The sequence below is a fragment of the Marmota monax genome, unplaced genomic scaffold (assembly GCF_021218885.2).
Source record: "Marmota monax isolate L192 unplaced genomic scaffold, Marmota_monax_Labrador192_F-V1.1 WCK01_AAM20220418_F8-fsc00021, whole genome shotgun sequence".
Taxonomy (NCBI): domain Eukaryota; kingdom Metazoa; phylum Chordata; class Mammalia; order Rodentia; family Sciuridae; genus Marmota; species Marmota monax.
The window spans coordinates 19,006,862-19,032,772 of NW_026695228.1; the positions used below are offsets into that span (position 1 = coordinate 19,006,862).

Here is a 25,911-nt window from a genome sequence, read left to right on the forward strand (position 1 = left end):
GACTTCTCATATGACCATTAAGTATGGAGGAAAAAACATGACTTTCCCAATTAATGCAACTACTTCTAAAGAATAAATCTGTTTGCTCTAAATGCAATGATTCAGCTGTGGAACGTAAATTGTTAATGTTTAATGAGAAACCCCCTGTAGGAAAAACAGTCAAGGAAGTTTTTGAGAAATTAAATTAAAATCTAGAGAAGAAAAATTAATATTAAGAAGACAGATTAGGGCTGGGGATGTGGCTCAAGCGGTAGCGCGCTCGCCTGGCATGCGTGCGGCCCGGGTTCGATCCTCAGGACCACATACAAACAAAGATGTTGTGTCCGCCGAAAACTAAAAAATAAATATTTAAAAAAAAAAAAAAAAAAAAAAGAAGACAGATTAGTGCTTAGTACCGGGCAACTTGTTCTTGTTCCTGTGCACAATGGTTTGGTGCTCTTACTCTTGTTAGATTAAAATTAGTAGCCTCTCTTTTCAAGTTAACCACTTGCCATAATCGTGGCACCGGTTCTAGTTACTAAGTCAAGAAAGAATAGTCAAGGTATAGGCCAACAGTCTGGGATATTTCTAACTATTATTAAAAGCTAACTAAGCAGAAACAGCTCAAAGTAATCCGCGAACTAAAAGTAAAAATGCTTGCTTATGAATAAGCCAAGATACATTCTTCTTATCTAATTGTAGCTACGTAATATTTTGTTTCTTTGAATAATGATTCCTGTTTTGTAACCACAAAATACTGTGAACCTGCCAAAATGAAAAGTATATATGATTAACTTCACAGTAAAGATTGGGATTCAGCACCTTCACTTTCATGTCTATGTTGTTTCTCCACCCCCTTTCACCGACTCCTCACCATCCTGAGCTGGACTCCGACATTCAGTGATGCAGAATATTCCAGTTTCCTTATGTAAGTGTACTTTGCTATAAGACTATGATAACTCCATATCAGTGCACTTTAATTAAATGCTCCCTGGGCATTTAGGAGAGGGAAAAAACAAAACAAAAATCCCAGATATTATACTTACTCAAAAAGAGAAAAATTTATTTCAATACAGAACTATATAGAAATCCAAAGATATTATGGTTAACATTTGGTAGAGGCATACACTACACAATGTTTCTGAAGTGATGGTGTCTCTTACCTGATGTCGCTTTATGATATCTTTCAATTTGTTAGCCAACTTCAGATCAATGTCTGGAATGAGGTAGATGTTGGGTCTGGTCAGACAATTGTTCTGAGGAAAAAAGAATAAACTTTGAAATTCTACTGGTTTTAAAATAATGTAACAATATTCATCCATTATCACAATGGCAAAAATAGGTGTTCAAGATCACACTTCTGAAGACATGCAGGAGGTATGCCTTTTAAAATTAATTAACTTATCTATATTCTTTTTTGCAGTACTAGGGATTGAATTCAGGGCTTTGTGCATGCTAGGCAAGCACTCTACCTCTACAATATATCCTTAATCCTTTTTTTTTTTTTTGTATTGGGGATTGAACTCAGGGGGACTTAATTACTGAGCTATACCCACAGCCCTCTTTTTATTTGTTGAGACAGGGTCTCATTAAGTTGTTTAGAGCCTCCCTAAATTACTGAAGCTGGCCTTGAACTTGTGATCTTCCTGCCTCAACCTCCCAAATCGCTGGGATTATAGGTACATGCCACCACACCCAGCAAAAAAGATATACTTTGATGTAGAAAATAAAGTTTTATCTCAGAATAAAACACAGGTGATTCAGCAGACCACTTTTAAAACCATCCCAGGTCCCTCTCTGCAGCTGGCTATATCTGGACAAAAAATGTTAAGACTCAAGACTTAAGGAAATTCAGCATGTAAAACTCATTAAGGTTCCATACCAGATTGCCAGATTAATCCTCCTAGACAATTTTACCTGCATTTACCTTAAATGTAGTATTTTCACAGCTAAATTTTTGATTTGGGAAGAAATTATACCTCTTTCTTTCCATTTCTAATCTTAAGAATGGCAATAAATCATGTTTATTAACTTTTCAAACCATGACCAAAATGCAACCAACAAACAAAACACACCCAATTATTTTGCTACTAACAGTCAATGGACAAACAATAAAAAATTAAATATTAAGCTTAACTTTTGCCAGGTACATTTCACAGGAAGGTTAATTCAATGATCACTATAAACTACTAGTCAATAAAAATATGACAGCAGTCTGGGGATACAGTTCAGTGGTAGAACATGTCCAGGATGGGTGAGGTCCTTGGTTCAATCCCCAGCATCATAAAACAAAAACCAGGAGACATAATGAAGAAAATTAAGCATTCTTTCATCCAAGTTATAATCTAGTTAGGGAAACATATATTTATGGCACAGTCATAGAACAAATCCAAGGAAAAAAACTATAAAACCAAGTGTCTAGCAGTAGAGAGGGTTTTATCAAATGAAGTAAAAAGTGATTTGAATAATGGATAAGGTGACATTAATGAAGAAAAATAACCATAGATTATTTCACAAGAAATGAAACACTGACATAGCAGTAACAAACAATTTTTAACAATGACAATAACAATAACAAACCTATAAAAAAGAATAGAGCAATAGGGCTGGGGATGTGGCTTAAGCAGTAGCTCATTCGCCTGGCATGCGCGGGGCGCTGGGTTCGATCCTCAACACCACATAAAAATAAAAAAATAAAGATATTGTGTCCACCTAAAACTAAAAAAAATAAGTATTAAAAAAAAAAAGAATAGAGCAATATATTTCAGAAAAAAAATTGTTCTTTTGATGTTTTGGAAGTCCAATATAACCAATTGTAGAACTGAAATTTTATTTAAGAAAAAAATTTAATGCCATGTTATTTATTTATTTTGGTACTGGAGATTTAACCCAGAGACACTTTATCATTGAACTACATCCCCAGCCCTTTTTATTTATTTAGAGACAGGGTGTCACTAAATTACTGAGGACCTCAGTAATGAGTTGCTGAAGCTGGCCTTGAACATACGATCCTACTATCTCAGCCTCCCGGTTTGCTGGGATTACAGGCATGGGCCACTGCACTCAGCATAAAACAAAAAAAATTGTAATAATAATCTAATTTTCCAAATTACCTGCACCAATGTTTTCTCAATGTTCATAAACATTTCAACATTACGATCCATTCGTGATGGATTCTGCAGATCAAATCTCCGCCTAAAAGAGAAGAAAATCATTAGAAGATTGTCTCCCTCCTTAAACACAAGGGAAAACTCAATTTTAGAATTCAATGCAAAGAAATTAGAAAGACTTAGTAGCCAAAATAGGATTCTACAAAATGTTTAATATACTCTTAATAGTATAAGAATGTAGCATTAATACTTTCATAAAAGAAAAGGCTATTAAACCATATTAAACCAAAGGCTAGCACAATGGAAACTAAGGACATTCCCTCAGGCACAAAATTGAATTGATGGCAGAGTTCCTATGACAAGCTAATTTATAGTTAAATTTTTGAACATGGAGAGGCAACAGATGCTAACAAAGTTTTAGGATATTTTTCTGGAGGAATCACAAACCACACTTTGACACAGTTCCCAGAACTTTTTCCTCTTTTTTTGCTAAGGGTCTAGACTCTCATCCCCTGCTTTCTACACAGGAAGGGTTTATTTAGGATCCAGCTCTCATTTATTGAAGATGCTTTTATCTTCAACATCAGTAGACGACATTTACTGTTTAGGTCACATTTGCCTTTCTGCTGGTCAATAAAAATATGAGAGCAGTCTGGGGATACAACCAGAACACCCTGAATTTTTTTTTTTTTTTCGAGAACCATTTCTCTACAACTCCATCCCTGTGGATTATAGATTGGATGGGGTTCCTTATCATTTTCCAGAGGCAGCACACATGATCAAGGCCTGACTAATCAGGAATGGGCAGGTAAGCCAAATGGATCTGGTCCACATGGATCCCTCTTCTTTGTTCTAACACCACCCTGCAGGGTGACAGCTTAGAGTTGCCAGGTGGAGAAGGAAAGTGAAGCCACCAGATTGAAGGAAGAACTGAGAGATGAAGAAACAGTCTTAATAATATCATTAGGGTTCCTGGATCAAATAAAGCCTGAAAACATCATCATCTTTTCAACAAAACAAACAAAATCCTTTGACTACAACATGTTAACTCAAGTGTCTGTAATTTTCAATAGGAAAAGTCATAACAGATAGTACATCCGACAATCAGCCTATGGACCTTTATGTTATCTAGGGTAGCTTGTACATAGTTCTTATAAATTTTTTTATAAATTATTTTTCTTTTTAAACATATTTTCATTCATTTCTTCTTTAAAAAAATAGAAACAACCTTTGTGATTTTCCAGAAAATAAGAGATGATAAAAGCTACCATAGTTGAAAAAGAAGTAGTACTCTATTTTTCTTAAATCAAAGATATTTTAGAGGGCTGGGGTTGTGGCTCAGCAGTAGAGTGTTCGTCTAGCACATGCAAGGCGCTGGGTTTGATCCTCAGCACCACATAAAAATGAATAAAATAAGGGCACTGTGCCCAACTACAACTAAAAAAATTTTTTTTAAAAAAGATATTTTACATCATACAGAAAAGAAATCCTGAAATCCAATGGCAGGGAATCACCATACTATCCTTCAAGAATAAAAAAAGTGTGCTGGGTACAGTATGCATGCCTATGATCCCAGCTATTCAGGAAGCTAAGGCAGAAGGGACCACAAATTCAAGGCCAGCAACTGAGCAAGACCCTCTCAAAATAAAATAAAAAAGGCTAGGGATGTAGCTTAGAGGCATAAAGCCCCTTGAATCAATTCCCAGTACTACAAACAAGCACACACAAGCATGTACACACAAAGAATAAGGAAAGTTTATCTACATGTGCTTAAAATTCAATTGTTCAAATTCAACAGTGTCTTGTGTTCTTTTCAATCAAGGAAAGCATCTTGGATATTCTAGTACAGTTTATAAGATACATGATATAGAGAGATGAGAGTTCTTCAAATTTCTAACTGGCTACAGTAATGTTCAAGAGTAGAAATTAAGGACTAGAGATTTAGCTCAGTTGGGAGAGTGCTTGCCTCGCATGCACAAGGCCCTGGGTTCAATCCCCAGGAACACACACACAGACATGAGTAGAAATTAATTATCCCATAATCTGTGATCATGTGAGAGCTACAAGTATTCCATGTGAGAGCTACAAGTATTCCAAACCTTTAAAGTACCTATAAGAGGTACACAGCAATGACATGAATGATCGATGTAAGGGCAAATTCAAGTGCCCATTCTTTTTTCCACAGAAAGTACAAGAGGCATGCAATAGAAAGCCACAGCTATCAAGAATTAAAGATGCACAGAATGCTTGAACTGACACAACTGACAAATCAGAGTCACCCCTTTCCACTGTGATCCCATCATATGGGAATACTCACATAATTTTTCTAAACTCTATAGCTTTTCCATCATGATATCACCCTCTTAATGGGCTTGACACTAACATTCTAAAATCATCCCATGAGTCACTTCTTCTATGAAACTATTCCTGTCTTCTTCTTTCATGTTCTTAAAAAATCCTGAGCACAGTGATATTACAGCCTCATAAGAGAACAATCTTGTTGGTAAGAGAACTCATTACATGCCTTGGGGATAAGAACCAGGTTCATTAAAAAATGTTCCCATGTAGCCCTAGTGGCTAGCAGAAAGTATGGCTAAATAAGCAAACTACTAAATACATTAATATTTACTATGATTGAGAACTAATATATTACAACTTTATTATTGATGAGCTAGGGCAAGACTGAAATGTATCCTAAAATAACTACAACTAAGAAAGTAAGAAAAGGATTTAAAAAGCGCATAAAAATAGATACTTTTAATATATTTTTTTTAATATTTATTTTTTAGTTTTCGGCGGACACAGCATCTTTGTTTGTATGTGGTGCTGAGGATCGAACCTGGGCCATACGCATGCCAGGCGAGCGCGCTACCACTTGAGCCACATCCCCAGCCCGATACTTTTAATAGTTACCATAGGTTTAAAAGTAGATTTTGGGTTGTGGTTGTAGCTCAGTGGTAGAGCGTTTTGCCTTGCACATGTGAGGCACTGGCTTTGATCCTCAACATCACATTAAAATAAACAAAATAAACATATTGTGTCCAATTGTAACTTTAAAAAGTACTAATAAAAAATACAAAGGTATTGTGTCCATCTACAACTAAAAAAAAAAGAGAGAGTTAAAAATAGATTATAGGGGGCTGGGGTTGTGGCTCAGTGGTGGCGTGCTCGCCTCGCATGCATGAGGCACTGGGTTCGATCCTCAGCACCACATAAAAATAAAGACAATAAAGTCCATCAACAACTAAAAAAAAAAAAAAGATTATATTATAAATACAAGGGACCTCTGTCTTTAACTTTACATTGATTTAATTTTATACGCAGAACTTTACTTTTACTACTTGTTTAGTTTTGAATATCCCCTTTCCACAACTACTTCTAAGGAAAGGGTAGGTTAGATCCCAAGCAATTTCCTCTTACAGGACAAAAGATTATTACCCAACCAGGTGGGAAAATCCTATTTTAGCCGACAGCCTCCCACTGGTTCTTGGGGGGGCGGGTGGTGATATGTGAGCATCTCCCCTTCATAAAGAAAATGACACTCACAGGGTCTTGTTAATAGAAGAACTATACCTAGAAGCCATCACTTATAGGATTATTTACACAGAACTTATTTATTTTCAAAGAAACTGCTTCCTTAATAAAATATTAGAATAGGGTTGAGTGGAATTATCTCCATTAGAAATCTGAGAAATAATCTGAAAGTATTCATTAAAACATTTAATATAGGACTGGATGAATTTATCTGTAGACAAAGATTAAAAACTAAATGAATCTGTTAATAGAAAAAAAAATTTTCTCTGCTTTTCCAATTGTTGATAAGTTTCTCTTCATAAAAGTATTCCAAGACTGGGGTTGTGGCTCAGTGATAGGGTGCTTGCCTGGCATGGTGAGGCCCTGGGTTCGATCCTTAGCATCACATATAAATAAACAAAATTAAAAAAAAAAAAATCTATTTGCAACTTAAGGAAAAAAAGTATCCCAGTTAACAAGAAAATAACAAAGTAACACTCTTTAAGGATGAATAATTTATAAAACATATCTTTTCGAACTTTAAAAATTAAACATCCACGTGTTTCCATTACAAAGAGAAACAACCTAAAATTATATACCTCCTCATGGAGGAAAACCATACCATCTATGAAGTACTATTACAAAAAGAATTCAACTGAATGTAATCCTCTGGATCTAACCCTCAGTTTACTAAAATTTAGAAGACCACTAAAATTGATTTCCTGCAAAATCCCAAACATGAACAATCCTATAAGCTAACTTTAAGGTGTGTATGTATACATGTATGTGTATGTATTTTAAAAAAAAAAAGCAAGAAGGAAAAGAACCAAAAGAAAGATGGCTGAAGATTTTTACAGACTTAAGAATCTTGGCAACCAAACACAATGAATAGACTATAGACAGACTCAAATAAGATAAAAATCATCCTGGATAAAATTAGGGAAACTTGAACACTCTAATAATTTTTCAAAGATTATTGTTAATTTTACTTATGGTGGTAACAATAGCACTATTATGCTTTTTAAAAATTTCTAAAAATTTCTCTTTCAGAAATAGTTAGCAAAATATTTTTTTAATTTTTATTAGTTATTGATGGGCCTTTATTTGTATTTATATGTGGTGCTGAGGTTTTTTTAAATACATTTTTAGTTGTAGATGGATAGGATACCTTCATTTTATTTATTTTTATGTGGTGCTGAGGATCGAACCCAGTGCCTCACACATGCTAGGCAAGCCTACTACCACTGAGCCACAACCCCATCCCTTAGCAAAATATTAATAGATGAAATTATATAAGCCAGGCGCTGTGGTACATGACTATAATTCCAGCTACACAGGAGGCTAAGGCAACAGAATCCAAGTTTAGAGATAGCCTGGACAACTAAGCAAGACCCTGTCTCAAAATAAAAAAGAGATGGGCTGGCGATGTACCTCAGTGGTATAATACCCGTGGGTTCGATTCCAAGTATCAAAAAGAAAGAAGAAAAAAAAGAAATTATGTAAAGATAAAAATGTATGATGGTAACTGATGATTCACTGTATTATTCTTTGTAAATAGGTTTTCTACAATAATTAACTAAAATGGTTTGCTAAATAATGATTTAATAATATAGACTTAAGCTTTCCAGAATCATCGGTATACTATATAAGTAAAAGAAGCATTTAAAATGCATGGGTATTAGGAATATTTTAAATAAAGAAATCAGATCAAGGGCTGGCTGGGGTTGTAGTTTATTGGTAGAGCACTTGCCTCGCATGCATGAGGCCCTGGGTTTGATCCTCAGCACCACATAAAAATAAATAAATATATTGTGTCCATCTACAACTAAAAAAAAAAAAAAGAAAGAAATCAGATCAATGAAAGATTTTATTTTTAAATTACCAAGAATATTTAAGGCTGGATTTTTAATGTAGCTCAGTGGTAGAGTACTTGCCTTACATATGCAAGGCCCTGGATTCCATCTCCAGCACCTCGCCACCCTAAAAAATAAATCTTAAAAAACAAAAAGAATATTTATTTATTTATGTATTTATTTACTTATTTATAGTTGAGCCACAGCTCCAGCTCCCAAAAAGAATATTTAAGTTGTTTTCCTTTTAGAATATGAAAAGATGGTTGAGCTTGCCCATAGAAATGCAAATGAAGGGCATAATTACAAAATATTTTTAAACTATCTCAGGCAAAGATCAAAACATAAGCAAAAATAAAATACCAACAAATACTCTGGTGGCTAGTAAAAGGGGAAAGGGCACACCATCAATACACTTTTAGACCTATAAATTAGTACTATTAGAACATGATTTGGTGACGACTGTGTCCCCAAAGCTCATGTATGAGAAACAATCCTAGTGCAACACTAATGGGAGGTGGGACCTGATGAGAAGTGATTAAAGTCCTTATCTCAGGAGAGGGTTAGCTGTCTTGAATAGACTTGGGAAAGGGATATAGAAGTAAACTTATATAAGGCAAACAAAAATGCCCTTGAGCTGTGGAGCAAGTTAACAATATAGGAGAACAGTTGCGTGGGGGAAGTGACCAAAATCAGTAAGAAGCTTTGAATGAAGATGGCAAGCTAAAAAAAATGCTAGAGACCATCCCCAGAGGATGGTCAAGTATGTCACACTCCAAAAGGGCAATTAACTGCACAGAGATAATTAGAGCCTGGAAATGGTATCTGTATAAGCAAAGAAAGGGGTCTACTATAAGTTGAAATAATTATATTCAGTTACATGTGTGAATACTGGAATAAGAAAACAGGTTTGGATCTTTATTACAGTATTTAAAAATTTTTAAAAGCTAGATGATCACAGGAGGCAGGTTTTTTAAAATATATTTTTAGTTGTAGATGGACAGGATACCTTCATTTTATTTATTTTTATGTGGTGCTGAGGATTAAACCCAGTGCCTCACACATGCTAGGCAAGCACTCTACCACTGAGCCACAACCACAGCCCACAGGAGTCAGTTTTTTAAATATGATAGTACAATAGATAAGTCTTCTCAACTTAAAAGACAGACACCAAAGCAGGGATTGATAGTGCATACCTGTAATCCCAGTTACTCAGGGGGCTGGTGCAGAAAGATTTCAAGGTGGAGGTCAGAAAGAGCAAGACCTTGTATCAAAATGAAATTTTTAAAAAGAGCTGGAGATGTAACTTAGCGTTAGAGTGCTTACTTAGCCCCGTGTTCAATCCCCAGTATTGCCAAAAAAGGGGGGAGGATATATTTAGGTACTTCAAAACTTAAATCAATCTGCAGTCTCTTTACAAATGTGCCAGTAATTACCAGGTAGTCCAACTGATGATCATATACATAAACTTCAGTTAGGCAAACAAAAATGCCCTCGAGCTATGGAATAACAATAGCTATAGATATCAGTACAGGAGAACAGTTGTGTGGGGGAAGTGTCCAAAGTCAGTAAGAAGCTTTGTATGAAGAAGGCAGCTAAAAAACCCTGGCATATATAGCTAAAACCAAGGCCACCAGAAGTCATTAAAACTGGGCTGGGGATATAGCTTAGTGGCAGCTATGCTAACTACTAGCTCTGAATATAATGTACCTTAGAAGTTCATAATACACACTAAAACATTCACAGTGAGTGTACCTTCTAATTTGCTAATAATGTACCCTATTTGTTATCTATATTCAATTATGTATAAGAAGTAACTTAGAGGGACTGGGATTGTGGCTCTGATAGACCCAACCTGATCTTTTCTTAAAATTGGGCCATCTCGCCACAAAGCCATGAAAAGATAATTTCGGCTTTACTATAAATTACTGCAAATTCTGAACCTGCTTGGAATGCCTGCCCGTGCCTTGAACTCACCCATGCCTGGCTCTCTGACCAGATAGCAGCCCTCTCTGAAACTTTAGTGACACCTCATAAATATTGGCCTTCCCTGGCCAGACTACGACCCTCTCTGAGGCTCTAATGGTCCTCATAAATTCTGATGTTGGGGCCAGCAAAAAATGTACACTACCATTAGTGTGATGCTTGTCACAGTTCTGTAACCCCCCTTTGTGTAACTTTCTGGGCTATAAAGCTGGGCTGCAGGAAAGCTGGGGGGCTGTCTTGTTCCCGCCATTTTGGGAGGGAAAGGCAGCCCGGCCGGTCGAAATAAGTTTGCTTTAATTTGATTTTAATTGGAGTCAGTGGTCTCTTCTTGCGTCCTGGTCTAACAGCTCAGAGGTAGAGTGCTCCCTACTACATGCGGGGCCCTGGGTTCCATCCTCAGTACCACATAAAACTAAATGAATGGAATAAAGGTATTGTGTCCAACTACAATTAAAAAAATAAATATTAAAAAAAAAGAAACAACTTATAAAGACCTTACATGATCATGGATAGGCAGAATTAATATTATTAAAATAGCTATTCTGCTGGGTGCTGTGGTGCATGACTGTAATCCCAGTGGCTTTGGAGGCTGAGATAGGAGTATTGTGAGTTCAAAGCCAGCCTGAGCAATAGGGAGGTGCTAAGCAACTCAGTGAGACCCTGTCTCCAAATAAAATCCAAACAGGGCTGGGGATGTGGCTTAGTGGTTGAGTACCCCTGAGTTCAATCCCCTGTACCAAAAAAAAAAAAAAAAAGCCATACTACAGAAAGCAATAATCAGATTCAATGCAATTCCCATCAAAATACCAAAGAAAAGATGAGGGTCTCATGAATATCAAAGGGAAATCAGTAGAGTTGAGGAGAAGGAGGGAAGGAAGAGAAGGAAAGCAAAAATACTGGGGAATGATACTGGCCAAATTATATTGTTATATTATGTGCACTTATGAATATGTAACAACAAATCCCAACATCATGTCTAAGTATATAGAAAAAATGGGGGGGGGGGAGTAACTTAGGCCTAGGTATATAGCCTGGTGGTAGACTGCCTAGCAAGCATAAAACCCTGAGTTGATCCCTAACCACACAGAAAAAAAAAATTTTTTTTGCCTAATAAATGCAATAGTTGTTTGGTATTTTTCTAGGATTCAGGAAAAAAAATAAGGCTCTTGATAAGACATAACTTGCTTTTACACTTAATCATAATGTTTATAGAATTCTCTAGCACCAATCAAAAGAACAGAATGAAACATTAATTTAAATATCACATCAAGCCATACAAATAAATACAAAAACTTACCATCCCTGTTCGTTTTTATACTTGTAAGCAGCCCCGAGAATATGACACAAGGTGCCTCCAGCTTTGAAATCCATGAAACATTTTGCCTAAAAATGATACAAATTACATTACAAATAAAGATTCTGACAAAATTACTCATGTCTGGATTCTAAGTTTTAGAAACTCAAAGATATAAACGACTGTCAGTTTAATAAACCTCCTTAAATGCTTTCTTGAACAAACTGATTTATAACATTTTTCTGAAAGGAAACTTAAAAAGATTATATATTAACATTTCTCTTTGAATAGAGCTGTGAAAGCAAGAGTTAAAATACACACACACACACACGCATTAGCATGCATGAGGCCCTGTGTTTGATCACCAGTAAAGCCCCCTCCCCCCAAAAAAGACATAAAGTGTTTCAAAAGGAAATATGATTGTACTAAAGGAAAAAAATAATTAACTAGATACTGCAGTGTTAAATTTTGAATTTATATTTTTTTAAATTTATAAAATTCCAGTTATACAAAACTCAACAGTAATTTTCCTGTATAAGAAATATTAGTATATCAATAAATTTTTCTTCATTTAGATTTTAGTTTGTTTAGTTTGTTTGGCCCTGTGCATGCTAACCAAGTATTCTACCACTGAGCTCTCTCCCTAGTCCCTCAATTATAATATTTTATCAACCACTAAAACACAGCAGAGGGCTGAGGATGCAGCTCAGTGGTAAAAGTAAACCTAGGTTGTTTGAATAATACATACAAGGAAGGCCCTGAGTTCCATCAAAAGGAGGGAAGAGGAGAGAACAGGGGAAAGAAAGGGAGAAAAAAAAAAAAGAAAAGCAAAACAGTGTAACTTTCATTAAACTATATTTAAGTTTATAGTCAAAACCAGTAAAACTATTTTAAAGGGGCTGGGGAAGTAACAGAGTGCTAGAGCAATTGTATAGTATGTGTGAGGCCTTGGGTTCAATTCCCAGAGCCACAACAACAAAGAGAGAAAAGAGAAATTGAGATTTGCATATTATGGAACATAAAAATATAGCTCAAATCAAATGTTGAGTTCTATATAAGTAAAAACTGAATATAAACTGAGCATCAAATAGGCTAAATAAGATGAAAGTTTGGACTGGGGATGTGGCTCAAGCGGTAGCACGCTCGCCTGGCATGCGTGCAGCCTGGGTCCGATCCTCAGCACCACATACAAAAAAAAAAAAATGTTGTGTCCACCAAAAACTAAGAAATAGATATTAAAATTCTCAAAAAAAAAATGAAATGTTAATATAAGTTCATCATGTTTTTTTTTTCTTTGAAAACTATCACAAAAAAAAAAATTTTCAGAAGAACATTAAGAAGAGAGACAACAAGCAGGGTCAGAAGAAGGAGGGCTAGGGTTGTAGCCCAGTGGTAGAGCACTTGCCTAACATGTATGAGGCACTGGGTTCAATCCTCAGCACCACATAAAAATAATAAATTAAAAGCCCAACAACAACTGAAAAAAAAAAAAGAAAGAAAGAAAAAGAGAGGAGGAAGGAATGCCAGTTACTGTTTAATGAGTACAGAATTTCAGTTTGGGCAAACAAAGTTTAAGCCCAGTCTCTGCATCTTAGTGAGACCCTGTCTCAAAATAAAAGATTAAAATATAAAAAAGGGGCTGGGATGGAGATGTAGCTCAGTGGTAAAAGTAAACCTGGGTTGTTAGATCTGTAGTACCACACACAGAAAGTTCTAGAGCTGGACAGTGGTGATAGTGATTGTATAATGATATAAATGTACTTAATACCAATGAATTACTAAGGGAAGAATTAGGGGTGTGGCTCAGTGGTAGAGTTCTTGCCTAGCATACTCAAGGTGTGAGTTCAATCCCCACCACTGTAAAAAATATAAATGAATATTAAAATGGTAGATTTTATGTTGTATTTTGCTACAATGAAAAATAAATTTAAAAAAAATTTTTTTTTTTTTGGTACTGAGGATTGAACCCACGGTCACTCTACTGCTGAGCTACATCCTAACCCCTTTTATATTTTAAGACGGTTTCTGATTAGTTTCTTAGGGCCTAGCTAAACTGCTGAAGCTGGCCTTAAACTTGTGATACTCCTGCCTCAGGCTCCCAAATCGCTGGGATTACAGGAGTGCACCAAATGCCCAGCAATGATACTTTTTAAAATAAAAAATGTAAACAATTATGAAGATGAACTCCTCCAAATAAGATGATAAACTCTCCAAGTTTGCCTGGATAGCCTGTCATTTTTAGATACATGGGTTTTTGAGTTCCTACTTTTTGCCCAACACTATACCTAGTACATCCCAAGAGCTGCATTACAGATTCCTAATCAAATATTTGAGTGCAATTCTTATCCTCTGACAACTTGTTATTTAGCTGGGAAAATACACAAGTATTTAAGAGGGAAACTCATGAATATGTCAAAGGTACTTGTTTCACTAATAAAGTACAAAAAAAATTACAGCAATAGTCTACTAGAAGAGAATGAGACTCATTTCAACAAGTCTTCTCTGAATACCTAGATGGGCTTAAATATCCTCTTTAAACCATACATGCATATCACTATTGTATCACTGAAACAACTGATTCATCTGAATTATGAACAAGAATAAAACGTTACCTTTTTTTTTAAATGAGGGAATGAATGAATTCCAAAGAGATTTTAAAATTAAATGAATAAAATCCAAAGGGAATTTAACAGTGAGTTACATTGAGACATGTCTCCCTAAATTACTTCAGGCCTCCCTACATTGCAGAGGCTGGCTCAAACTTGTGATCCTCCTGCTTCAACCTCCTAAATTTACTGGGATTACAGACATGGCCCAGCTATATCTGTTCTTAAGTGGCTTCAATATAATTGAATTTTTGAGAAAATTCTTATAGTACCTACATCTTCAGGCACTCTGCTAAATATTACAGATTTGAATAAGACACTGTTGGAGGCAATTTAGGGAGCAATTTAGGGAGACCCTGTCTAAAAAACAAATACAGTACAACCAGAGAAATGAAAAGTTGTGCTCCATTTGCGTACAAGGAATCGAAATGCATTCTACTATCATGTATAACTAAGTAGATCAAATAAAAAATAAATAAATAAACAAAATAAAATTAAAAACAAATAAAGCCAGGCACGGCTGTAATCCCAGTGGATCGAGAGGCTCAAGAGTTCAAAGACAGCCTCAGCAACTGCAGGGCTCTAAGCAACTAAAACCCCTTCTCTAAATAAAATACAAAGTAGGGCTGGGAATGTGGCTCAGTGGTTGAGTGCCCCTGAGTTCAACCCCTGGTACCTCCCAAAAAATTAAAAAATAAATACAGGGCTGGGGTTATAGCTCAGTGGTAGAGTGCTTGCCTAGCATGTGAGGTGCTGGGTTTGATTCAACACCACATATAAATAAAAGTCTACTGACAATTTTAAAAAGTTTTTAACATAAATAAATAAATACATAAAAAATTCACAAATTATTTTTTTCCACTTTGAATTCTTTTATTAACTTTTTACTTATGACAGTGGAATGCATTACAATTCATATTACATATATAGAGCACAAATTTTTCATATCTCTGGTTGTATACAAAGTATATTCACATCAATTCATGTCTTCATACGTGTACTTTGGATAATTATGTCCATCACACTCCACCATAACTTCTAATCCCATGCCCCCTCCCTTCCCCTCCCTACCCTTCTTCCCTATCTAAAGTTCATCTACTCTTCCCATGTTCCCTCTCCCTACCCCACTATGAATTAGCCTCGTTAAATCAGAAAAAATATTCAGCATTAGGTTTTTGGGGATTGGCTACCTGCAAATGCCATGTTTTTATTCTCTTTTATTGCTGAGTAATATTCCATTGTGTATATATGCAATTTTTTTTAATTTTTTAATATTTTTTTTTTTAGTTTTTGGCGGACACAACATCTTTGTATGTGGTGCTGAGGATCGAACCTGGGCCGCACGCAGGCCAGGCGAGCGCGCTACCGCTTGAGCCATATCCCCAGCCCCCAACTTTTTTTTTTAATCCATTCATCTACTGAAAGGCATCTAGGTTGGTTCCACAGTTTAGCTATTGTGAATTGTGCTGCCATAAACATGGATGTGGCTATGTCCCTGTAGTATGCCATTTTTAAGTCCTTTGGGTACAGACTGAGGAGAGGCATAGCCGGGTCAAACGGTGGTTCCACTCCCAATTTTCCAACAAATCTCCATACTGCTTTCCATATTGGCTGCACCAATTTGCAGTCCCACCAACAGTGTATGAGTGTACCTTTTTCCCCACATCCTCACCAACACTTATTGTTATTTGTATTCATAATAGCTGCTATTCTGACTGTAGTGAGATAAAATCTTAGAATAGTTACATCTTGGGAGCAAATTTTTACCCTTCACACATCAGATAGACTACTAATCTCTAGGGCATATAAGGAACTCAAAAAGCTAAACACCAAAAAAACAAATAACCCAATCGATAAAGGGCCAAGGACCTGAACAGACACTTCTCAGAAGATGATACACAATCAAACAACAAATATATGAAAAAATTTTCATCAGGGGCTGGGGATGTGGCTCAAGTGGTAGCGTGCTCACCTGGCGTGCGCGGAGTGCTGAGTTCGATCCTCAGCACCACATAAAAATAAAAATAAAGATGTTGTGTGCTAAGAGCCACAGCCAAGTAATATGATGCATGGCATTTTAAAAAAAGAAAAAATGTTCATCATCGCTAGCAATAAGAGAAATGCACATCAAAAATTGAAAAATTAGGGGCTGGGGATGTGGCTCAAGTGGTGGCGCACTCGCCTGGCATGCGTGGGGCCCAGGTTCGATCCTCAGCACCACAAACAAACAAAGATGTTGTGTCCGCCGAAAACTAGAAAATAAATATTGAAAAATTCTCTCTCACTCTCTAACTCTCTCTTTAAAAAAAAAAAAAAATTGAAAAATTATTAAAAAGGACTGGGGATATTAGTTTAGTGATAAAATGCCTCTGAATTCAATCCCCAGTACCAAAACAAAACAAAACCTAAGATCCATGCTACTGAGAAATATACATTGAACGGAATAGAACAAGACACCTATATACAATTTATAGTCAATTCCTCAACAGATACTAAATCTGAAAAATTATATCATTTCCATTTATATGCTTAAGTGACAAAAATTCTACAAATGACAGAAGTGTTTCTGATTCCAGCCATATGACAGATTAAATAACAATAAAACCTCACCACTACAAACAACTAGAAATGTTGGATATATGGCAACTGACTTTCCATCAACTTTCTTTGAGGGCTGAGCAATACCGGGGATCAAGTCCAGGGCCTTATACATGTTAAGCAAGCATGTTACCACTGAATCACATCTCTAGTCCAGACATTTTAAATGAGCAGCTAAAAAACCTAGAAATAAAGCAAACTGTAGGGGCAAAAACCAAAGAGGAGGGAAAAAAACAAAACAATTCAAAGTCAAAATAGTGATCTTATGTGGTAAAAAATATGATCCTGTTCCATTTTACTTTTTAAAATTTCAAGTTGGGATGATGCCCAAGGAACGACATGCCTAAGAGTAAAGATCCTCTGAAGTACCTTAAGGAACTAACTACCTAGCCCAGTACAGTGGACACACACCATGTGCTGAATATTGGGGAGGGTAAAGCAGGAGGCTAACTGCTTGAGCCCAGGCAAAAATTGAGGCCAGCCTGGGCAACACAGACCTCATTTCATCTGCCACGTGACCAGCGCAAGCTTCATAAAAGAAGGTTCGATGCCTAAGAAATTGCTAGTGAGTTTTAATTAAAGAGACAGACTCTCATTACCTTTATTCCCAGCTCCGAGACAGCTTCTCCTAGCTCCCGCCTCCAGCCTCCTAATGAGGTGGAAAGGTTTAGAGAAGAGGCTAGCGAGAGAGGGAGCACACTCCAGGGAGTGAGCTTTTATTGGGGAACAAAAAATTCAAGGGAAAATCCCATCCAATGAAGGTTAAGGGAGGCAGCATCCCAAGGTCAGGGCCAGCGATTGGGTCTTCAGGTCAGTGGCCAGGCGCCGCCTGGGAAAGGATGGGGAAGGCTCTGACACCGCTGTGTCTAAGCACCTCTCACCCAGCCTGGGAGGTAACTCAAATCACGTGCGAGAATGGCCTCCCATAATTTCAAAGAAAATAAACAAATAAAAATAACTGAAGTAAAGTAAGAACTAGCTCTCAACCAAGATTACCAAATTTCAAAGAACCAGAAACAAAATTTAAGTGATTATAAAGAGATAAAACATATAATAAGATTAGAACCACCAGGCATGATGGTGCATGCCTGTAATCCCAGCAGCTTGGGAGGTTAAGGCAGGAGGAATTCAAATTCAAGGCCAGCCTCAGTAATTTATTGAGGTCCTAAGCAACTTACTGAAACCCTGTCTCAAAATAAAAAATAAAAAGGGCTGAGATGTGGCATTGTAGTTAAGCACCCCTGGGTTCAATCCCTGGCACCAAAAAAAAAAGGTTGGATACAAAATACAAAATATTCAGGAAATAGGAAAAAAGTGCTTATTAAAATTAGTAATGTAGGGGCTGGGGATGTGGCTCAAGCGGTAGCGCGTGTCAGGCATGCGCGGGGCGCTGGGTTCGATCCTCAGCACCACATAAAAAAAAATAAAATAGAGATGTTGTGTCCACCGAAAAGTAAGAAATAAATATTAAAAAAAATTTCTCTCTCTCTCTCTCTAAAAAAAATAAAATCAGTAATGTATAAGCCAGGCACAATAGTGCATACCTGTAATCCCAGCAACCAGGGAGGCTAAGGCTGGAGGATATTAAGTTCAAGGCCATCTGGAACTTATCAAGACCTCTGGAACTTAGTGAAAACATGTCTCAAACTAAAAAACATGTCTAAAACTAAAAAAATAAACAAGGGCTGGGTACATAGCTTAGCTGGTAGAGTGCTCACCTCGCATGCACAAGGACCTGGGTTCAATCCCCAGCACCACAAAAATAAATACATAAATAAATAAATAGGTAAATAATAAGAGGACTGGGAATGTAGCTCAGTGGTAAACTGCCCCTGGGTTCAATCCTCAATACTGCCCCCCCAAAAATAAAAATCAGTAATATATAAAAATGATCAAAGATAATACAAAATAGAAACATTTGAGATATATGTAATTCCTACACAAATAAAATTAAAATCAAATAAAAACAAATATCATTCAGGCTATTGGACATATGAGCACAGAAAGAAGAATAAAACTTAAAATTTGTGGCAAGGACATAAATTATTATGTTCAAGGAACACATCAGTACTAAGAAATGTTACTTATAGTATGTAAAATAACCTACACCTAGACACAGTTAAATGCAAATTATATAGCAGCAAAATCAAAAAGACCTTAAAAGTAAACAATGACCAAAAGAACATAAAAAATTAGCTTAATTTAAACATTACACAATGTACCTATGTATGAAAACGCCACACACAACTCTACTAATATGTATAATTTTTATGTTTCCTCTTATGAATTAAAAACTAAATTCAGGGCTGGGGTTGTGGCTCAGTGGTAAGAGTGCTTGCCTAGCACCTGTGAGGCACTGGGTTCAATCTTCAGCACCTCATAAATATAAGTAAATAAAGATATTGTGTCCATATACAACTAAAAAAAAAGATTGTTAATTCAAAGAAAATTACAACGTTAATCAATATAATCAATCTTACATTACAAAAAATAGTACTAAAACTTGTATTAACTTAATAAATTAGCTTTGTGTATGTGTATGTTTCAAGAGTCAAGGTGTTGGGGCTGGGAATGTGGCTCAAGCGGTAGCGCGCTCGCCTGGCATGCGTGCGGCCCAGGTTCGATCCTCAGCACCACATACAAAGAAAGATGTTGTGTCTGCCGAAAACTAAAAAATAAATATTAAAAATTCTCATTCTCTGTCTCTCTCTCACCTCTCTCTTTAAAAAAAAAAAAAAAGAGTCAAGGTGTTGCTATGTTGCCTTGGCTGGCCCCAAATTCCTGGGCTCAAAGGATTTTCCTGATTCAGCCTAGGTAATGGGAACTATAGGTATATACCAGCGTAGTAGCTTACAATTTTTTTTCTTTTCTTGATACCAGGGATTGAAAGGGGCACTCAACCACTAAGCCACTTCCCCAGCCCTATTTTCTATTTTATTTAGAGACAGGGTCTCACTGAGTTGCTTAGTGTCTTGCTTTTGCTGAGGCTGGCTTTGAACCCGCAATCCTCCTGTCTCAGCCTCTCAGCGGCTGGAATTATAGGCATGCAACACCGTACCCAGGAAAACCACCCCCCTTTAAAAAATATTTTTAGTTGTAGATGGACACAATAACTTTATTTTATTCATTTATTTTTTTATGTGGTGCTGAGGATCAAACTCAGTGCCTCACACGCACTAGGCAAGCACTCTACCACTGAGTCACAATCCCAGCAACCAGTCCCTTTTATATTTTATTTTGAGACAGGTTTCACTAATTGCTTAGGGCCCTGCTAAATTGTTGAGACTGGCCTCAAACTTGCAATCTTCCTGGTTCAGCCTCCCAAGGTGCTTCATTCAGGAAGATTTTAAGCACTATTTTGAGAGGAAAAGAAGTACATCCGGTCCCACTGGCACTAAGCCATGAATTATTTTTAATTATGGTTTATGCCTAAAAATATTTTTTCTAGTCTCTAAAGTCTGGAAATAAATAGTTTGTTTCCCAGGAGTTAAATATCCTATGGATATTTAATCAGTAGCCAGGCTAGTGGTTCATACCTGTAATCTCAACAACTGGGGAAGCCGAGGTGTAGCTCAGAGGTAGAGAGCGTCTCTAGCATGTGTGAAGCCCTGGGTTTGATCCCCAGCACCACAAAAAGAAAAAACAATATATATAATATATCAAAGATAATATAAAAAACAGGGAAATAAATAGTAATGCCAGATTTTTCTCTCTACAAAAGCAACAAAACTCACAAATCTTAAAAGGAAATAAAGTATAATCCACTACTTCTCACCAGCTCAAACTATCAAAGTATCAGTTGTGCAAGGCCTGCTGGTGCATGACTATGATCTGAGACAACTGGGAGGCTAGGGCGGAGAATTTCAAGTTTGAGGCCAGCATGGGCAACTCTGTAAGACCCTGTCTCAAAATAAAGTTTAGAAAAGGGCTCAATAGTTGAGTGCGGTGGCACAAGCCTATAATCCTAGCAGCTCGGGAGGTTGAGGCAGGAGGATCAAGAGTTCAAAGCCGGCCTCAGCAAAATGTGGCCCTAGGCAACTCAGTGAGACCCTGTCTCTAAATAAAATATAGGGCAGGGATGTGGCTTAGTGGTTAAGTGTCCCTGAGTCCAATCCCTGGTACCCCCCGCAAAAAAGCGGGGGGCTCAATCATAAGAGTATGGGCTGAGCTGTGGCTCAATGGTTGAGCACTTGACTGGTATGTGTGAGGCACTGGGTTTGAATCTCAGCACCACATATACATAAATATAGGTTCATAGACAGCTAAAAAAATTATGTATATGTTAAAAAAATAGTAAAAGTACTTGTTTAGCACCTGAGAGATCCTGGGTTTAAAACCCAATGCAAGGGGGCAGTGTGCAGGAAAGAGTTAAGTACAAGGAAAAATTTAAAAATGAACCAATTTTAAGAACAAAAGAATTGTATTCTCACAAGTCAGAAGGTTTCCCACTGACAATATATAAAAATTCCACAAAATAGCGTGGCAAGGTAGCATACACCTGTAATCCCAGCTACGTAGGAAGCGGAAGCAGGAGGACCCCTTGAAACCAGGAGTTCAAGACCAGCCTGGGCAACACAGCATGACCCCATCTCTTAAATTAAAAACCCAAGCCAGGGGACTGGGATTGTGGCTCAGCGGTAGAGTGCTCACCTAGCACATGTGAGGCCCTGGGTTCAATCCTCAGCATCACATAAAAATAAAATACAGGTATTGACAACTACAACTAAAAATTAAATATTAAAAAAAAAAAACAAAAAAACCCAAGGCAGGTGCAGTGGTGCATGCCTATAATCCCAATGAGGATCGCAAGTTCAAAGCTAGCCTCAGTAACTGCAAGGTACTAAGCAACTCAGTGAGACTCTGTCTCTAAATAAAAATACAAAATAGGGGCTGGTAGAGTGCTCGTCTAGCACGTGCGAGGCCCCGGGTTCAATCCTCAGCACCACATACAAGTAAATAAATTAAATAAAGGTATTATGTCCAACTACAACTAAAAAATAAATATTTTCTATAAATAAATATATAAATAAATAAATATGCATGCAAAATGGGCTGGGGAAGTGGCTTAACAGTCACGTGCCCCTGAGTTCAATCCCCAGTACAAAACAAAACAAAAACACAAAATAGGACCCTAGCGATAAGAATTTAATCAGGAAAAAGAATGGTCTAAATGGTATAGCAGAGACATCAGGAAACTATAACTGTAAATTATTAAGTTAAGCCTTTTTAACGATTGTTGCAGTGTTTAATGCAAATGTTAAATCACCCCTAAAAAAGAACCTTCCAATAGTTGAAAAGTAGAAATACACTACAGCTGAAATTCCATTGAGAGTCCTTATTTTATTCTACAAGCTGACAGCAGAAAAGGAAATGAGCTCTGGGCTACAACCAAGGATATGGAAACCAAAGATGCCACCAGGATAGGTGTGGTGAACCCTAATACCAGCTACAGAAGGCTGAGGCAGGAGGATCACAAGTTCAAGACTAGTCTAGTCAACTTAGCAAGACCCTGTCTCAAAAGAAAAAGTGCTAGGGATGTATATCATTTGTAGAGCACCGCTGGTTTCAATTTTAATACTCCATACTGCAAAAAATTAAAACTAAAGATTACACCATAGTAAGCTGAAATACTTACAGGGAGTTTGGTGAAAGCCGGATTAGTGACATGCTTCCCAAAGGCATCTTCCTGGAACTGGAGAAGCTGTACCACAAGTCCAGACAGAGTTTTATTGGTAGGAGCATCTGCATGAACATACTGCAAGGAAAAGAAAGAGATTAAAGAACTGGTACATTTCATGAAAAAAATAAAGTCAATCACTCTCTAATACCTCCAAAGCACTGGTATTGTGGCAAATTTAATATGTGAGACATGCTCTCTGCTTTAGAGAGACTTAAAAAACACACATCTGTGTGTACTTAAAATAAAACTGGCCTGGGTGTGGTGTCACACACCTGTAATCCCAGTGGCTCAGGAGGTTGAGGCAAGAGGCTCCATAGTTCAAGCCAGCCTCAGCAATGGTAAGGTGCTAAGCAACTCGGTGAGATCCTGTCTCTAAATAAAATACAAAATAGGGCTGGGGATATGGCTCAATGGTTGAGTGCCCCAGAGTCCAATCCCTGGTACCAGATAGATAGATAGATAGATAGAAAGAAAGAAAGAAAGAACAAACGAACGAACTGGAAAAATCAGGTGTGGTGGTACATGCCTATAATCCCAGCAACTTGGGAGGTTGAGACAGGAAGATCAAAACTTTGAGACCAGACTCAGCATTTCAACGAGGCTCTAAGCAAATTATAGAGACCCTGTCTCAAAATTACAAAAAAGGAAAAAAAAAAAAAAAAAGAACAGGAGATGTGGCACAGTGGTTAAGTGCCCCTAGGTTAAATCCCTGGTACCAAAAAAAAGAGAGAGAGAGAGAGGGGGAGAGAGGGGGAGGGAGGGGGAGGGGGAGGGGGAGAGAGAGAGAGAGAGAGAGAGAGGTGGTACAACACTTAACTACTACTTATACTACCAAAAAAATAAAATAAAATAAAAAGGGCTGAGAATATAGCTAAATGCTAGACTGAGTTCAATCCCCAATACTGGGAGGGGGAGAGGGACAAGAAAAGAAGAAAAAGTTGAAAACCTTCATTTGCTTTTTGGTGGTACTGAAAATTGAATCTAGAGCCCTGCACATGCTAGGCAAGCACTCCACCATTAGCCACTTCCCAGACTCTTTTATTTTGAGACAAGGTCTCGCAAAATTTTCTAGGCTGGTCTCAAATCTGTGAAACTTCCACCTCAGCCTCTCCAGTAGCTAGGATGACAGACAGGCTTGTGTCTTCAGCTAATACCTTCTTTTAAATACACGGTATACCTTTTCATTTGTTTTCTATTTTGAGTCAGAGTCTTGCTAAGTTACTTAGGGTCTCATTAATTTGCTGAGGCTGGCTTTGAACTTGTGATCCTCTTGCCTCAGCCTCCCAAGTCACTGGAATTACAGATATGCACCATCACGCCTAGATAAAACCTCCAATTTTGAGCAGGAAAAAGAGCTATGTTTCTTGACATATCATATTTCATACATTTGATTCAAGTGGGTTTTGAACTCCCATTTTTACCCCGTATACAGATTGTCAAGAACTATGTAATGTTTTGAACCAATAATAAAAATTAAAAAAAAAAAAAAAAGAGCTATGTTTCCACTTTGGTTTCACAAAAGGTAAGGAACAACTTAATTCTTCTTTCTAGTAGTAAACCTCTTTTCAAATACCATCCAACATCTCAAGGTTAATGTGGTATATTTCTGTTGTTAAAAAATAACTTTTTCACCAGGCACCCGTAATCTCAGTGGCTCAGGAGGCTGAGGCAGAAGCATCTTCAAAGCCAGCCTCAGCAACTTAGTGAGGCCCTAAGCAACTTAGAAAGACCCTGTCTCTAAATAAAATATAAAAAAGGGTTGGAGATGTGGCTCAGTGGTTAAGCACCCCTAGGTTCAATCCCCAGTACCAAAAAATAAATAAATAACTTTTTTCTTTTTAGTGCTAGAAATTTACCATCTTATTATAAATATTTTAAACTGATGTATTACAAAATACCATCAGCTGCAGAGTCTACAATTACTGGGCATTGAGTTGTAAGTTTTCAATTTGTGCTATTGTCAAAGACACAGAATAATATAAAAGGGCAATCTTTTTAGTATACTCTTAAATTTTTTATTTGTTGACATGTGTTAGTTGTCCACTATAAATGAAATAGCTAGTATGACAATTATCTCTGGAAAGCTGGCATTTTCTTAAAATGCTTTATTTTATGTCAAGTATTTTAGACCTTAGGTCAGCAGAATTCAGTCAACTGCCTGTTTTCTTTGTCCACAAGCTAAGAATGATTTTTACATTTTTAGATGGTTGGAGGGAAAAAAATTTAAATACCATTTCTTAAACACTGAGCCACAACCCCAGTCCTTTTTAATTTTAATTAACTAATTTATTTGTTTGTTTTTGGTACCAGGGTTTGAACTCAGGGGCACTCAAGCACTGAGAAACATCTCCAGCCCTATTTTATATTTTATTTAGAGACAGGATCTTACAGTTGCTTAGCACCTTGCTTTTACTGAGGCTGGCTTTGTACTCTCGATCCTTCTGCCTCAGCCTCCTGAGCTGCTGGGACTACAGGCATGCGCCACCACATCCAACCCTTTCTTATATTTTATTTAGAGATAAGATCTCCCTGAGTTGCTTAGGACACAAGTTACTAAGGCCCACTTTGAACTTGTGATCCTACTGCCTCAGCCACCAGAGCTGCTAGAATTACAGCATTAGCCATCACACCTGGCTAAACACCATTTCTTTTTTCTTTTTTTTTTATTTATTTATATTTTTTTAAATATTTATTTTTTAGTTTTCGGTGGACACAACATCTTTGTATGTGGTGCTGAGGATCGAACCCGGGCCGCACGCATGCCAGGCGAGCGCGCTACCACTTGAGCCACATCCCCAGCCCCTAAACACCATTTCTTGACATATGAAAAATACACTGAAATTTCAATTTCCCTAAGTTTTACTAAAACACAACATGTTCATTTACATATGATCAATTTCTGTTTTCACAAAACAGCAAAGTAGCTGCAAGTGAGACACCGGGGTGAACAAAGCCTTAAGTAGCTGTTATCTGGCCTTTTTTTAATGTTTATTTTTTAGTTGTAGTTGGAGGTATACCTTTATTTATTTATTTATTTATTTTAATATTTGTTTTTTAGTTTTAGGTGGACACAATATCCTTATTTTTATGTGATGCTGAGGATCAAACTCAGTGCCTCACACATGCTAGGTGAGCGCTCTACCACTTGAGCCACAACCCCGGCCCCTATTTATTTATTTTTATGTGGGTGCTGAGGATCAAACCCAGGGCCTCACACATGCTGGGCAAGCACTCTACCTCTGAGTCACAACCCCAGCCCTGTTATCTGGCCTTTTATGGAAAAATTTTGCCTGTC

The 25,911-nt window shown here is 37.1% G+C and overlaps 1 protein-coding gene across 2 annotated transcripts in view; it reads right to left on the reverse strand.

Annotated features, from left to right (window-relative positions):
* Smarcc1 (SWI/SNF related, matrix associated, actin dependent regulator of chromatin subfamily c member 1) overlaps window positions 1-25,911 on the reverse strand; it is a 142,281-nt gene that overhangs the window by 110,562 nt on the left and 5,808 nt on the right. For both annotated transcript variants that reach the window (XM_046436403.1, XM_046436404.1), the window contains exons 2-5: window positions 22,572-22,691; window positions 11,736-11,821; window positions 3,093-3,174; window positions 1,143-1,235 (exon numbers count right to left, since the gene is read on the reverse strand). In XM_046436403.1, the coding sequence (XP_046292359.1) occupies window positions 1,143-1,235; window positions 3,093-3,174; window positions 11,736-11,821; window positions 22,572-22,691 (381 nt within the window). The remainder of the gene's footprint in view (window positions 1-1,142; window positions 1,236-3,092; window positions 3,175-11,735; window positions 11,822-22,571; window positions 22,692-25,911) is intronic.